Source organism: Siphateles boraxobius, unplaced genomic scaffold (genome assembly GCF_051911475.1).
Source record: "Siphateles boraxobius isolate OS27281-9 unplaced genomic scaffold, OSU_SipBor_1 114, whole genome shotgun sequence".
Taxonomy (NCBI): domain Eukaryota; kingdom Metazoa; phylum Chordata; class Actinopteri; order Cypriniformes; family Leuciscidae; genus Siphateles; species Siphateles boraxobius.
The window spans coordinates 95,008-110,000 of NW_027508716.1; the positions used below are offsets into that span (position 1 = coordinate 95,008).

The 14,993-nt window shown below is 51.1% G+C and overlaps 1 protein-coding gene across 2 annotated transcripts; it reads right to left on the bottom strand.

The window, feature by feature from the left end:
* bub3 (BUB3 mitotic checkpoint protein) lies at positions 1–13,076 on the bottom strand. 2 transcript variants are annotated; one of them, XM_077199768.1, is made up of 8 exons: positions 12,949–13,076; positions 11,761–11,955; positions 9,279–9,348; positions 6,234–6,385; positions 5,889–6,047; positions 628–805; positions 287–503; positions 1–177 (listed from the first exon to the last, which is right to left on the bottom strand). In XM_077199768.1, exons 2-8 carry the CDS (start codon positions 11,953–11,955, stop codon positions 168–170), a joined length of 981 nt encoding a protein of 326 aa, XP_077055883.1. In that variant the 5' UTR covers positions 12,949–13,076; the 3' UTR covers positions 1–167. The 2 variants fall into 2 exon arrangements, with proteins under 2 accessions (XP_077055883.1, XP_077055892.1); XM_077199777.1 differs by lacking the exon at positions 1–177 and having other exon boundaries at positions 283–503.
* Between the last annotated feature and the right edge of the window lie 1,917 nt (positions 13,077–14,993).

A 14,993-nucleotide genomic window follows, 5' to 3' on the forward strand; every position in this document is an offset into this window, starting at 1 on the left:
TTAATAAAAGGATGTTTTACTGTTTCTTAAAACATAAAAATACACATACTGAAAGGCAGAACACAAAATGAAAATATAAACATTTATTGAATTACATCAGTTGACAGACAGAATAAAGAGACAGACGGACATGAAGGAAGAGTTGATGATGCCGAATCTCTCAGGATTCACGTGGATCTGTGAACAAGAAAACAAACATCAGCCTCAGAAACACTGATCACGAGTGTAAACATCTTTCATGATCACTATGAAACCATGATGATCATGTTTGTCAGAGGTCACTCACTTGGGCTTGGTCTCGGCGTCGGTGACCTGCCGTATGAACACGGCGTCGGCGGGGTGGGACGTGTCTCCCTGCTCCTGCATGTACGAGGACGCGATGGCTAGCAGAGAGCCGTCCACGCTGAACGCCAGAGACGCGATGCTAGTCGGGTAGCGGTGGAACTGACACAAACGCTTCTTGTTGAACGGGTCCCAGATGTTCACGAAGCCGTCAGAACCGCCTGTAAACACACACACACTCTATCAGAGTCACTGAATTCAACTTCCTTTGACTTTTTTTCCTCAACAAAATTTGCATGTTTAAAAGTGCATTGTGATGTGTGTGTGTGTGTGTGTGGTCAGTACCGGTGGCAAACGTGTTGTGCACGCTGTGGAAGGAGATGGCGTTGACCGGGAACACCTGCTCGATGCCGTTCTCCTTCAGTCTGTGGCACTTGAAGGCGTATTTCTTCTTCTGCACCTCCAGACTGGGATCCAGATACTCCACGGCCACTCGGCCCTCGATTGAGCTCAGCACATACCCCTGAAACACAGCAGCGAGAGCGTCAACCGCTGAAACAGCAGCAGCGAGAGCGTCAAACGCTGAAACAGCAGCAGCGAGATCGTCAACCGCTGAAACAGCAGCAGCGAGATCGTCAACCGCTGAAACGCAGCAGCGAGAGCGTCAACCGCTGAAACAGCAGCAGCGAGAGAGTCAACCGCTGAAACAGCAGCAGCGAGAGAGTCAACCGCTGAAACGCAGCAGCGAGAGCGTCAACCGCTGAAACAGCAGCAGCGAGATCGTCAACCGCTGAAACAGCAGCAGCGAGATCGTCAACCGCTGAAAGGCAGCAGCGAGAGCGTCAAACGCTGAAACGCAGCAGCGAGAGCGTCAAACGGTGAAACGCAGCAGCGAGAGCGTCAACCGCTGAAACAGCAGCAGCGAGATCGTCAACCGCTGAAACAGCAGCAGCGAGAGCGTCAACCGCTGAAACAGCAGCAGCGAGAGAGTCAACCGCTGAAACAGCAGCAGCGAGAGAGTCAACCGCTGAAACGCAGCAGCGAGAGAGTCAACCGCTGAAACAGCAGCAGCGAGATCGTCAACCGCTGAAACAGCAGCAGCGAGATCGTCAACCGCTGAAAGGCAGCAGCGAGAGCGTCAAACGCTGAAACAGCAGCAGCGAGAGCGTCAAACGGTGAAACGCAGCAGCGAGAGCGTCAACCGCTGAAACGCAGCAGCGAGAGCGTCAACCGCTGAAACGAAGCAGCGAGAGCGTCAAACGCTGAAACAGCAGCAGCGAGAGCGTCAAACGCTGAAACAGCAGCAGCGAGAGCGTCAACCGCTGAAACAGCAGCAGCGAGAGCGTCAAACGCTGAAACGCAGCAGCGAGAGCGTCAACCGCTGAAACAGCAGCAGCGAGAGCGTCAAACGCTGAAACGCAGCAGCGAGAGCGTCAACCGCTGAAACAGCAGCAGCGAGAGCGTCAACCGCTGAAACGAAGCAGCGAGAGCGTCAAACGCTGAAACGGCAGCAGCGAGAGCGTCAACCGCTGAAACGGCAGCAGCGAGAGCGTCAACCGCTGAAACGGCAGCAGCGAGAGCGTCAACCGCTGAAACGGCAGCAGCGAGAGCGTCAACCGCTGAAACAGCAGCAGCGAGAGCGTCAAACGCTGAAACAGCAGCAGCGAGAGCGTCAAACGCTGAAACGCAGCAGCGAGAGCGTCAAACGCTGAAGCAGCAGCAGCGAGAGCGTCAACCGCTGAAACGAAGCAGGGAAATAGTCAACCGCTGAAACGCAGCAGCGAGAGCGTCAACCGCTGAAACGCAGCAGCGAGAGCGTCAACCGCTGAAACGCAGCAGCGAGAGCGTCAAACGCTGAAACAGCAGCAGCGAGAGCGTCAAACGCTGAAACAGCAGCAGCGAGAGCGTCAACCGCTGAAACAGCAGCAGCGAGAGCGTCAAACGCTGAAACGCAGCAGCGAGAGCGTCAACCGCTGAAACAGCAGCAGCGAGAGCGTCAACCGCTGAAACGCAGCAGCGAGAGCGTCAACCGCTGAAACAGCAGCAGCGAGAGCGCCAACCGCTGAAACGAAGCAGCGAGAGCGTCAAACGCTGAAACGGCAGCAGCGAGAGCGTCAACCGCTGAAACGGCAGCAGCGAGAGCGTCAACCGCTGAAACGGCAGCAGCGAGAGCGTCAACCGCTGAAACGGCAGCAGCGAGAGCGTCAACCGCTGAAACAGCAGCAGCGAGAGCGTCAACCGCTGAAACAGCAGCAGCGAGAGCGTCAACCGCTGAAACAGCAGCAGCGAGAGCGTCAAACGCTGAAACGCAGCAGCGAGAGCGTCAAACGCTGAAGCAGCAGCAGCGAGAGCGTCAACCGCTGAAACGAAGCAGGGAAATAGTCAACCGCTGAAACGCAGCAGCGAGAGCGTCAACCGCTGAAACGCAGCAGCGAGAGCGTCAACCGCTGAAACGCAGCAGCGAGAGCGTCAAACGCTGAAACGCAGCAGCGAGAGCGTCAAACGCTGAAACGGCAGCAGCGAGAGCGTCAAACGCTGAAACGGCAGCAGCGAGAGCGTCAAACGCTGAAACGCAGCAGCGAGAGCGTCAACCGCTGAAACGCAGCAGCGAGAGCGTCAACCGCTGAAACGCAGCAGCGAGAACGTCAACCGCTGAAACGCAGCAGCGAGAGCGTCAACCGCTGAAACGAAGCAGCGAGAGCGTCAAACGCTGAAACGGCAGCAGCGAGAGCGTCAAACGCTGAAACGCAGCAGCGAGAGAGTCAAACGCTGAAACGCAGCAGCGAGAGCGTCAACCGCTGAAACGCAGCAGCGAGAGCGTCAACCGCTGAAACGCAGCAGCGAGAGCGTCAACCGCTGAAACGCAGCAGCGAGAGCGGCAACCGCTGAAACGCAGCAGCGAGAGCGGCAACCGCTGAAACGAAGCAGCGAGAGCGTCAACCGCTGAAACGAAGCAGCGAGAGCGTCAACCGCTGAAACGAAGCAGCGAGAGCGTCAACCGCTGAAACGAAGCAGCGAGAGCGTCAACCGCTGAAACGCAGCAGCGAGAGCGTCAACCGCTGAAACGCAGCAGCGAGAGCGTCAACCGCTGAAACGAAGCAGCGAGAGCGTCAACCGCTGAAACGAAGCAGCGAGAGCGTCAAACGCTGAAACAGCAGCAGCGAGAGCGTCAACCGCTGAAACAGCAGCAGCGAGAGCATCAAACGCTGAAACGCAGCAGCGAGATCGTCAAACGCTGAAACGCAGCAGCGAGAGCGTCAAACGCTGAAACGGAGCAGCGAGAGCGTCAACCGCTGAAACGAAGCAGCGAGAGCGTCAACCGCTGAAACGAAGCAGCGAGAGCGTCAAACGCTGAAACAGCAGCAGCGAGAGCGTCAACCGCTGAAACAGCAGCAGCGAGAGCGTCAACCGCTGGAACAGCAGCAGCGAGAGCGTCAAACGCTGAAACGCAGCAGCGAGAGCGTCAAAGCAGCGAGAGCGTCAACCGCTGAAACAGCAGCAGCGAGAGCGTCAAACGCTGAAACGCAGCAGCGAGAGCGTCAACCGCTGAAACAGCAGCAGCGAGAGCGTCAAACGCTGAAACGAAGCAGGGAAATAGTCAACCGCTGAAACGCAGCAGCGAGAGCGTCAACCGCTGAAACGCAGCAGCGAGAGCGTCAACCGCTGAAACGCAGCAGCGAGAGCGTCAAACGCTGAAACGCAGCAGCGAGAGCGTCAAACGCTGAAACGGCAGCAGCGAGAGCGTCAAACGCTGAAACGGCAGCAGCGAGAGCGTCAAACGCTGAAACGCAGCAGCGAGAGCGTCAACCGCTGAAACGCAGCAGCGAGAGCGTCAACCGCTGAAACGCAGCAGCGAGAACGTCAACCGCTGAAACGCAGCAGCGAGAGCGTCAACCGCTGAAACGAAGCAGCGAGAGCGTCAAACGCTGAAACGGCAGCAGCGAGAGCGTCAAACGCTGAAACGCAGCAGCGAGAGAGTCAAACGCTGAAACGCAGCAGCGAGAGCGTCAACCGCTGAAACGCAGCAGCGAGAGCGTCAACCGCTGAAACGCAGCAGCGAGAGCGTCAACCGCTGAAACGCAGCAGCGAGAGCGGCAACCGCTGAAACGCAGCAGCGAGAGCGGCAACCGCTGAAACGAAGCAGCGAGAGCGTCAACCGCTGAAACGAAGCAGCGAGAGCGTCAACCGCTGAAACGAAGCAGCGAGAGCGTCAACCGCTGAAACGAAGCAGCGAGAGCGTCAACCGCTGAAACGCAGCAGCGAGAGCGTCAACCGCTGAAACGCAGCAGCGAGAGCGTCAACCGCTGAAACGAAGCAGCGAGAGCGTCAACCGCTGAAACGAAGCAGCGAGAGCGTCAAACGCTGAAACAGCAGCAGCGAGAGCGTCAACCGCTGAAACAGCAGCAGCGAGAGCATCAAACGCTGAAACGCAGCAGCGAGATCGTCAAACGCTGAAACGCAGCAGCGAGAGCGTCAAACGCTGAAACGGAGCAGCGAGAGCGTCAACCGCTGAAACGAAGCAGCGAGAGCGTCAACCGCTGAAACGAAGCAGCGAGAGCGTCAAACGCTGAAACAGCAGCAGCGAGAGCGTCAACCGCTGAAACAGCAGCAGCGAGAGCGTCAACCGCTGGAACAGCAGCAGCGAGAGCGTCAAACGCTGAAACGCAGCAGCGAGAGCGTCAAAGCAGCGAGAGCGTCAACCGCTGAAACAGCAGCAGCGAGAGCGTCAAACGCTGAAACGCAGCAGCGAGAGCGTCAACCGCTGAAACAGCAGCAGCGAGAGCGTCAAACGCTGAAACGCACCAGCGAGAGCGTCAAACGCTGAAACGCAGCAGCAAGAGCGTCAAAGAAAATGCTGAAACGCAGCAGCGAGAGCGTCAAACGCTGAAACAGCAGCAGCGAGAGCGTCAACCGCTGAAACGCACCAGCGAGAGCGTCAAACGCTGAAACGCAGCAGCAAGAGCGTCAAAGAAAACGCTGAAACGCAGCAGCGAGAGAGTCAAACGCTGAAACAGCAGCAGCGAGAGCGTCAACCGCTGAAACGCACCAGCGAGAGCGTCAAACGCTGAAACGCAGCAGCAAGAGCGTCAAAGAAAACGCTGAAACGCAGTAGCGAGAGCGTCAAACGCTGAAACGCAGCAGCGAGAGCGTCAAAGAAAACGCTGAAACGCAGCAGCGAGAGCGTCAAACGCTGAAACGCAGCAGCGAGAGCGTCAAAGAAAACGCTGAAACGCAGCAGCGAGAGCGTCAAAGAAAACGCTGAAACGCAGCAGCGAGAGCGTCAAACGCTGAAACGCAGCAGCGAGAGCGTCAAAGAAAACGCTGAAACGCAGCAGCGAGAGCGTCAAACGCTGAAACGCAGCAGCAAGAGTCATACGCTGAAACGTAGAAAAACTGACAATATTTTGTAAAATGTATTCTAATAATCAATTGTTAAATATACAACTTTGAAAAAAATCTTTTTTTTGACAGTGCATTTCCTTGGATTAAGAGTCATGAAATATAAAATCGTTGAAAAAGAATTGAATCAAACAGTTTGAACTGTCAGATTTAGACTCGACTGATGCTAACTGATATAAACGTATGGTTATAGTTATGTTCTTCACCTGTTTGTTGGGAAAGGCTCGTATGCAGCGCGTCTGGTACTTTAGGCTGGACTCCCGTCTCTGCTGCACGTATCCCATGTTCCTCAGATCCCACACAAGCACACGCCTTCCCGCAGTGCCCACGATCAGCCGGTCCCCCGCCACCGAGAGAGTGTAGACCTGAGGACACACACACGCGTCAGATGCTAATGCGCGCACACACACACACACACACACACACACACACACACACACACACGTGCACGCTTCAGACGCTAGCGCACATACACACGGGCCAGAGGCTAGCGCGCACACACACGCATGCACGCTTCAGACGCTATCGCACATGCACACACACACACACACCTTCTCCGGCTGCGTGAAGGTGCCGGCGTTGCAGGGTGTTCGGGGGTCCCACAGCCGCACAGACATATCCCAGCTGCCCGTGACCATGACGTTCACCTCGGGACAGTATTCCACACAGCGGATCGGAGCGTCGTGAGTCCCCACGATCGTGTCTGAGGAGCGTTACACACAAGACATCAGGACCCGATCTTCTGTATGCGCTCTCCTGAGTGTGTGTCATGAGCGCGTCACGTGTTCATGAGCGTGTCAAGTCAAGTCAAGTCACCTCCATTTATAAAGCGCTTTTAATAGTATGGATAGTTTCAAAGCAGCTTTACAGTGATAATAGAAATTACCGTAACAGATTGTTTAGGCTTTGTTCTGTGTTCAAGTGTCATAAGCATGCGTTCGCGAGCGTGTGTACACGAGCGTGTCATGTGTTCGTCTTCACGAGCGTGTCATGTGTTCGTCTTCACGAGCGTGTCATGTGTTCGTCTTCACGAGCGTGTGATGTGTTCGTCGTCACGAGCGTGTCATGTGTTCGTCGTCACGAGCGTGTCATGTGTTCGTCGTCACGAGCGTGTCATGTGTTCGTCTTCACGAGCGTGTCATGTGTTCGTCTTCACGAGCGTGTGATGTGTTCGTCGTCACGAGCGTGTGATGTGTTCGTCGTCACGAGCGTGTCATGTGTTCGTCGTCACGAGCGTGTAATGTGTTCGTGTTCACGAGCGTGTCATGTGTTCGTCGTCACGAGCGTGTCATGTGTTCGTCGTCACGAGCGTGTCATGTGTTCGTCGTCACGAGCGTGTCATGTGTTCGTCGTCACGAGCGTGTCATGTGTTCGTCGTCACGAGCGTGTCATGTGTTCGTCGTCACGAGCGTGTCATTTGTTCGTCGTCACGAGCGTGTCATTTGTTCGTCGTCACGAGCGTGTCGTGTTCGTCGTCACGAGCGTGTCATGTGTTCGTCGTCACGAGCGTGTCATGTGTTCGTCGTCACGAGCGTGTCATGTGTTCGTCGTCACGAGCGTGTCATGTGTTCGTCGTCACGAGCGTGTCATGTGTTCGTCGTCACGAGCGTGTCATGTGTTCGTCGTCACGAGCGTGTCATGTGTTCGTCGTCACGAGCGTGTCATGTGTTCGTCGTCACGAGCGTGTCATGTGTTCGTCGTCACGAGCGTGTCATGTGTTCGTCGTCACGAGCGTGTCATGTGTTCGTCGTCACGAGCGTGTCATTTGTTCGTCGTCACGAGCGTGTCATTTGTTCGTCGTCACGAGCGTGTCATGTGTTCGTCGTCACGAGCGTGTCATGTGTTCGTCGTCACGAGCGTGTCATGTGTTCGTCGTCACGAGCGTGTCATGTGTTCGTCGTCACGAGCGTGTCATGTGTTCGTCGTCACGAGCGTGTCATGTGTTCGTCGTCACGAGCGTGTCATGTGTTCGTTGTCACGAGCGTGTCATGTGTTCGTTGTCACGAGCGTGTCATGTGTTCGTTGTCACGAGCGTGTCATGTGTTCGTTGTCACGAGCGTGTCATGTGTTCGTTGTCACGAGCGTGTCATGTGTTCGTTGTCACGAGCGTGTCATGTGTTCGTTGTCACGAGCGTGTAATGTGTTCGTTGTCACGAGCGTGTCATGTGTTCGTTGTCACGAGCGTGTCATGTGTTCGTCGTCACGAGCGTGTCATGTGTTCGTCGTCACGAGCGTGTCATGTGTTCGTCGTCACGAGCGTGTCATGTGTTCGTCGTCACGAGCGTGTCATGTGTTCGTGTTCACGAGCGTGTCATGTGTTCGTGTTCACGAGCGTGTCATGTGTTCGTCGTCACGAGCGTGTCATGTGTTCGTCGTCACGAGCGTGTCATGTGTTCGTCGTCACGAGCGTGTCATGTGTTCGTCGTCACGAGCGTGTCATGTGTTCGTCGTCACGAGCGTGTCATGTGTTCGTCGTCACGAGCGTGTCATGTGTTCGTCGTCACGAGCGTGTCATGTGTTCGTCGTCACGAGCGTGTCATGTGTTCGTCGTCACGAGCGTGTCATGTGTTCGTCGTCACGAGCGTGTCATGTGTTCGTCGTCACGAGCGTGTCATGTGTTCGTTGTCACGAGCGTGTCATGTGTTCGTTGTCACGAGCGTGTCATGTGTTCGTTGTCACGAGCGTGTCATGTGTTCGTTGTCACGAGCGTGTCATGTGTTCGTTGTCACGAGCGTGTCATGTGTTCGTTGTCACGAGCGTGTCATGTGTTCGTTGTCACGAGCGTGTCATGTGTTCGTTGTCACGAGCGTGTCATGTGTTCGTGTTCACGAGCGTGTCATGTGTTCGTGTTCACGAGCGTGTCATGTGTTCGTGTTCACGAGCGTGTCATGTGTTCGTGTTCACGAGCGTGTCATGTGTTCGTGTTCACGAGCGTGTCATGTGTTCGTTGTCACGAGCGTGTCATGTGTTCGTGTTCACGAGCGTGTCATGTGTTCGTTGTCACGAGCGTGTCATGTGTTCGTTGTCACGAGCGTGTCATGTGTTCGTTGTCACGAGCGTGTCATGTGTTCGTGTTCACGAGCGTGTCATGTGTTCGTTGTCACGAGCGTGTCATGTGTTCATTGTCACGAGCGTGTCATGTGTTCATTGTCAAGAGCGTGTCATGTGTTCATTGTCACGAGCGTGTCATGTGTTCATTGTCACGAGCGTGTCATGTGTTCATTGTCAAGAGCGTGTCATGTGTTCATTGTCAAGAGCGTGTCATGTGTTCATTGTCAAGAGCGTGTCATGTGTTCATTGTCAAGAGCGTGTTGTTTGCGAGCGTTTCGTGTTCACGAGTGTGTCGACGCTGTATCAAGTCGGACAAAATGTCTAACAGCATACACTGCTTCAAGTCCGCCGCCGATCGGTCTGCGCAGCATGAAGTCAAACAAGCCTCATGTGTCATGAGAGTGTCATGTGTCACGAGTTTATGAGCGCGTGTCATATGTTCATGTGTCATGAGCGTGTGTCGCGTGTACAACCCCCCCCACCCCCCGTTCCCAGTCAAATATGAGCAGCCTACACCAGATTCTCAGCACAAGTATTGTACTCACCCTGATCCGTGTTGAGATCGTGAGTCTTCAGCTGGTTATCCAGCCCACCGCTCCACGCGTGTGTCGGGTCCTGAAACAGCAGCAGAAAGTTACAGCGCAGACAGAGAGTTACAGCGCACACAGAGAGTTACACCGCAGTTACAGTGTTACAGTGCAGACGAGCACAGACAGTTACAGCACAGACAGAGTTACAGCGCAGACGAGCACAGACAGTGTTACAGCGCAGACGAGCAAAGACAGTTACAGCGCAGACAGAGTTACAGCGCAGACGAGCACAGACACTTACAGCGCAGAGAGAGTTACAGTGCAGACGAGCACAGACAGTGTTACAGCGCAGACGAGCAAAGACAGTTACAGCGCAGACAGAGTTACAGTGCAGACGAGCACAGACAGTTACAGCGCAGACAGAGTTACAGCGCAGACAGAGTTACAGCGCAGACGAGCACAGACAGAGTTACAGCGCAGACGAGCACAGATAGTGTTACAGCGCAGACAGAGTTACAGCGCAGACGAGCACAGACAGAGTTACAGCGCAGACGAGCACAGACAGAGTTACAGCGCAGACGGGCAAAGACAGTTACAGCACAGACTGAGTTACAGCGCAGACGAGCACAGACACTTACAGCGCAGAGAGAGTTACAGTGCAGACGAGCACAGACACTTACAGCGCAGAGAGAGTTACAGCGCAGACGAGCACAGACTGAGTTACAGCGCAGACGAGCACAGACACTTACAGCGCAGAGAGAGTTACAGCGCAGACGAGCACAGACACTTACAGCGCAGAGAGAGTTACAGTGCAGACGAGCACAGACAGTGTTACAGCGCAGACGAGCACAGACAGAGTTACAGTGCAGACGGATAGAGTTACAGCGCAGACGGAGATTTACAGCGCAGAAAGAGTTACAGCGCAGACAGAGTTAGAGCGCAGACGAGCACAGGGAGAGTTAGAGCGCAGACGAGCACAGGGAGAGTTACAGCGCAGACGAGCACAGGGAGAGTTACAGCGCAGACGAGCACAGGGAGAGTCACAGCGCAGACGAGCACAGGGAGAGTCACAGCGCAGACGAGCACAGGGAGAGTTAGAGCGCAGACGAGCACAGGGAGAGTTACAGCGCAGACGAGCACAGGGAGAGTTACAGCGCAGACGAGCACAGGGAGAGTTACAGCGCAGACGAGCACAGGGAGAGTTACAGCGCAGACGAGCACAGGGAGAGTTACAGCGCAGACGAGCACAGGGAGAGTTACAGCGCAGACGAGCACAGGGAGAGTTACAGCGAAGACGAGCACAGGGAGAGTTACAGCGCAGACGAGCACAGGGAGAGTTACAGCGCAGACGAGCACAGGGAGAGTTACAGCGCAGACGAGCACAGGGAGAGTTACAGCGCAGACGAGCACAGGGAGAGTTACAGCGCAGACGAGCACAGGGAGAGTTACAGCGCAGACGAGCACGAGCACAGGGAGAGTTACAGCGCAGACGAGCACGAGCACAGGGAGAGTTACAGCGCAGACGAGCACGAGCACAGGGAGAGTTACAGCGCAGACGAGCACAGGGAGAGTTACAGCGCAGACGAGCACAGGGAGAGTTACAGCGCAGACGAGCACAGGGAGAGTTACAGCGCAGACGAGCACAGGGAGAGTTACAGCGCAGACGAGCACAGGGAGAGTTACAGCGTAGACGAGCACGAGCACAGGGAGAGTTACAGCGCAGACGAGCACAAGCACAGGGAGAGTTACAGCGCAGACGAGCACGAGCACAGGGAGAGTTACAGCGCAGACGAGCACGAGCACAGGGAGAGTTACAGCGCAGACGAGCACGAGCACAGGGAGAGTTACAGCGCAGACGAGCACGAGCACAGGGAGAGTTACAGCGCAGACGAGCACGAGCACAGGGAGAGTTACAGCTCAGACGAGCACAGGGAGAGTTACAGCGCAGACGAGCACAGGGAGAGTTACAGCGAAGACGAGCACAGGGAGAGTTACAGCGCAGACGAGCACAGGGTGAGTTACAGCGCAGACGAGCACAGGGAGAGTTACAGCGCAGACGAGCACAGGGAGAGTTACAGCTCAGACGAGCACAGACAGAGTTACAGCGCAGACGAGCACAGGGAGAGTTACAGCGCAGACGAGCACGAGCACAGGGAGAGTTACAGCGCAGACGAGCACAGGGAGAGTTACAGCGCAGACGAGCACGAGCACAGGGAGAGTTACAGCGCAGACGAGCACAGGGAGAGTTACAGCTCAGACGAGCACAGGGAGAGTTACAGCGCAGACAAGCACAGGGAGAGTTACAGCGCAGACGAGCACGAGCACAGGGAGAGTTACAGCGCAGACGAGCACGAGCACAGGGAGAGTTACAGCGCAGACGAGCACAGGGAGAGTTACAGCGCAGACGAGCACAGGGAGAGTTACAGCGCAGACGAGCACAGGGAGAGTCACAGCGCAGACGAACAGAGAGTTACAACGCAGACATGATTTCACTCACGTAGAAAGCGCAGTCCAGCACAGGCGCCAGATGCTGGTACTTCATCCTCATGCTGTTGGCGCTGACGTCGTAGAGCCGGACCGAACAGTCCCAGGACGACACCAGCAGGAACTGAGGCGAGGCCGGGCTGAACTTCACAGCAGAGATGCTGTCGTCCGGGCCCTGGGTCAGCTTGAACTCGTTGGCTCCGGTCATCTGAACACATTCATTAGTGGAGCATTAATTACTGCACTGTATTAAAGTCCCCCTGTGGTGAAAATCCAGCTTTTAATGTTGTTTATGTGTCTATGTGGTGTTTTTAATATGCTTTAAGACAAACCATGTGTAAATTCATAAGTCGACAGCATTGCTGAGTATTTTCTCCTTAAAACTGCAATGAACCAAAGACAGTCTCAGAAACATGGTTTGAAATCGCTGGTGTTTCTGACGTCACAAACTACCTTGTAACCAATCAGATCAACGTGTGATCGTCAACGAGTGGATCTCTAAGTGAGTGAGTGAGTGGAGGCGGGGCTCTTTTGCATTTCATAGAACCATTGGTGTAGAATTAGGCTACATTCAAGCTATTTTTCAGGCATGAAGATTTTTTTCTAATTTTTTTAAACGTAACATATTACTTTTGGTGATCAAAGATGAGTTTTAAGGGATAAAATTGACTACAGGGGGACTTCAGGATCCTCATCGTTAGTACAAGCACTCACTCGTCAGACTAAGAGACATGAATCTCTTAGAGACAGGAATGATTCCTCAGATCCTCTATGTGAGTTTACTAATAGAGATTCACCACTTATAAAACTACTTAAAACAACCCAGACAGTAGCCACCTAGCAACAGCTTGGCAACCACCCTGTTACACCCTAGCAACCACACAGTAAACCAGTATTGTGAGCATCCTTATTTCTGCTCCGATTCTCTTTACACAGTGACAGGAATAAAACTCAATCAAAAACCGAACTAAACTCTAACTAAACTCAAGTACGTTTAAATTAACGTTACACTGGAATGTATTTAAACTCTCAAATCCGTCAGACTTCGACTGAATGTATTGAAGCACTGCGCAGCTGATAAGACTGTAACTGAAGAGTTTATTCAGAGCTCAAACTCGAGTAAATCTCTCTGAAACAGAGTCGATGTGTTTATTATCGGATAATGTGTATTAAAATAAGCAGAACGTTCGTTAAAACTCACCGCGAGGCTCTGATGTGCTGCTATTCTACCGCTCGTCGAAGCTCTACTGTGATTGGATGCGTTCACAACTGCGGTCTGCACTCATTGGTCCGTTTCAAAACTCCCTCTAATGTTCTCTAGTGATGATTGGTTACAAGATGAACTCAGGGCATGAACGGGAATATGACAGGAACACGAGACAACGAAATCCCGCGAGATGTTGCGTACTTCCGCTTGTTGAATCGCAGCTGTATATCAATCATTTTATTTTCATTTCTCTACATTTCTTTTCTTTCAAGATTTGAAAGAAAATCTTGTCCATATCACCTGTGTTTCAAGGCCAAATTGATATGTAATAAATTTAAAGTAGCTACAAAATGGGTAATATTTGAATTTGGTATTATTGAACGTTTGAACTGAATTATATAAGAGGATTTTTCAACATTATAGAGAATTTTGATCAAATAAATGCGTTGCTCTTTTCCTTTCATCAAGCAATAGTTCCTTTTTCATGTACTACTCACTGTACTTGGTTATTAGTATTATCAGTCACTTTATATTTAACATCCCGGATTCTGTCATCATCATAACACACAAACATTGATTTTCGGAAGAATTAAAGCACATATTTGTGACTGCGGCACAATTCAAACATTCAAAAGGGTTTGAGAAACAAATAAAGAAACATTCAAATAGACCTTTATCAGACTATTGAATCTCTGTATCATAAAACAGAAATATACAGAAACATCAAAATTTAGAAAATGAAAAAGATTCAACAATAAACTCCGGTAAACAAAATGTATTTGTGTGGAAAATACTTTTTCTCTCATACTTTTTTAAAACAATTAAACTTCACTGTCTGTGTTTCGCTGATGATGATGAAACTCGCGCTTTTACTGAATGAAAATATTCATAAATTCGGAGTTAGGAAGATGATGATTATGAAGATGATGATGATGATGATGATGATGATGATGATGAAGATGATGAAGATGATGATGATGAAGATGATGATGATGATGATGATGATGATGATGATGATTATGATGATGATTTAGTTACAGATTCATGATATTATTGTAGTCTATATAATGAAGGGAATATATATTTTTGTTGTGTCGTTATAAGATTTCAATTTATATACGATTTTTTCTTTGAGCTGGAAAATATTTTGAATAATGCATATCCTATTCACGAATTGCCGCGAAAATATTAACATAAATAGACTAAATATAACACTAAAATATAAGGAATGATTCAGTGGATTTATTTCACGGGCTGTTGTAATATAATAAGCTATTGTTGTCAAAGCTTTTCATCATATAATCTGCGAGAATCACAACAATAAAAGCTTCTATATCGGCATCGATGCTTCCATGAAGAACCTTTAATCTTTCCATTCCACAAAAGGTTCTTTATAAAGGAAATATGTTATTTAGGTTATTAAAATTTTCATTCACACTAAGAAGAAAATGTTATTTATGATCTTTATTTTGAAGAAAGAATAATTTGCGCTTGTTTTGTGATGCAGATTTTTGAAATAGCTACTGTTTCTAAACATGTTTTGGCGCCATCAACACTTTTATTAAACGTGATAGTAACGACTGAAATTATTTATGATATTCTAGCTTTTTTTAAGGTTAAAATATATAATTTCCGCGGTGATAATGTAAATGTAAAACCCGCGTCGTAATAAAAACACTGATGATTGTTCGTCAATAATGACGCTGATTCACGCCAAAAATAAATTATTTTATAATCAGAACAGAAGCTTTATTACTTCATCTGATCACACAAACACATTCAGTGATCAACATTTATTTATGACCACATAAAAACTGGAGGAAATCCTCTAAAATCCCCGTTTAACACAGTCATTCAGAATTCATAATTTCTGACGTTTTCAGACAATAAAATATTTACTAGAGCAAAATTTACACTGACAAATACAATCAATAACAATTTAATTTCAGTAGTCTGTAGATCCTCAAATGAAAATCTGCATGTCCTCTTTAAGAGTTACAACATGAATAATAATACACAGGAAAAACACATTCCCAACA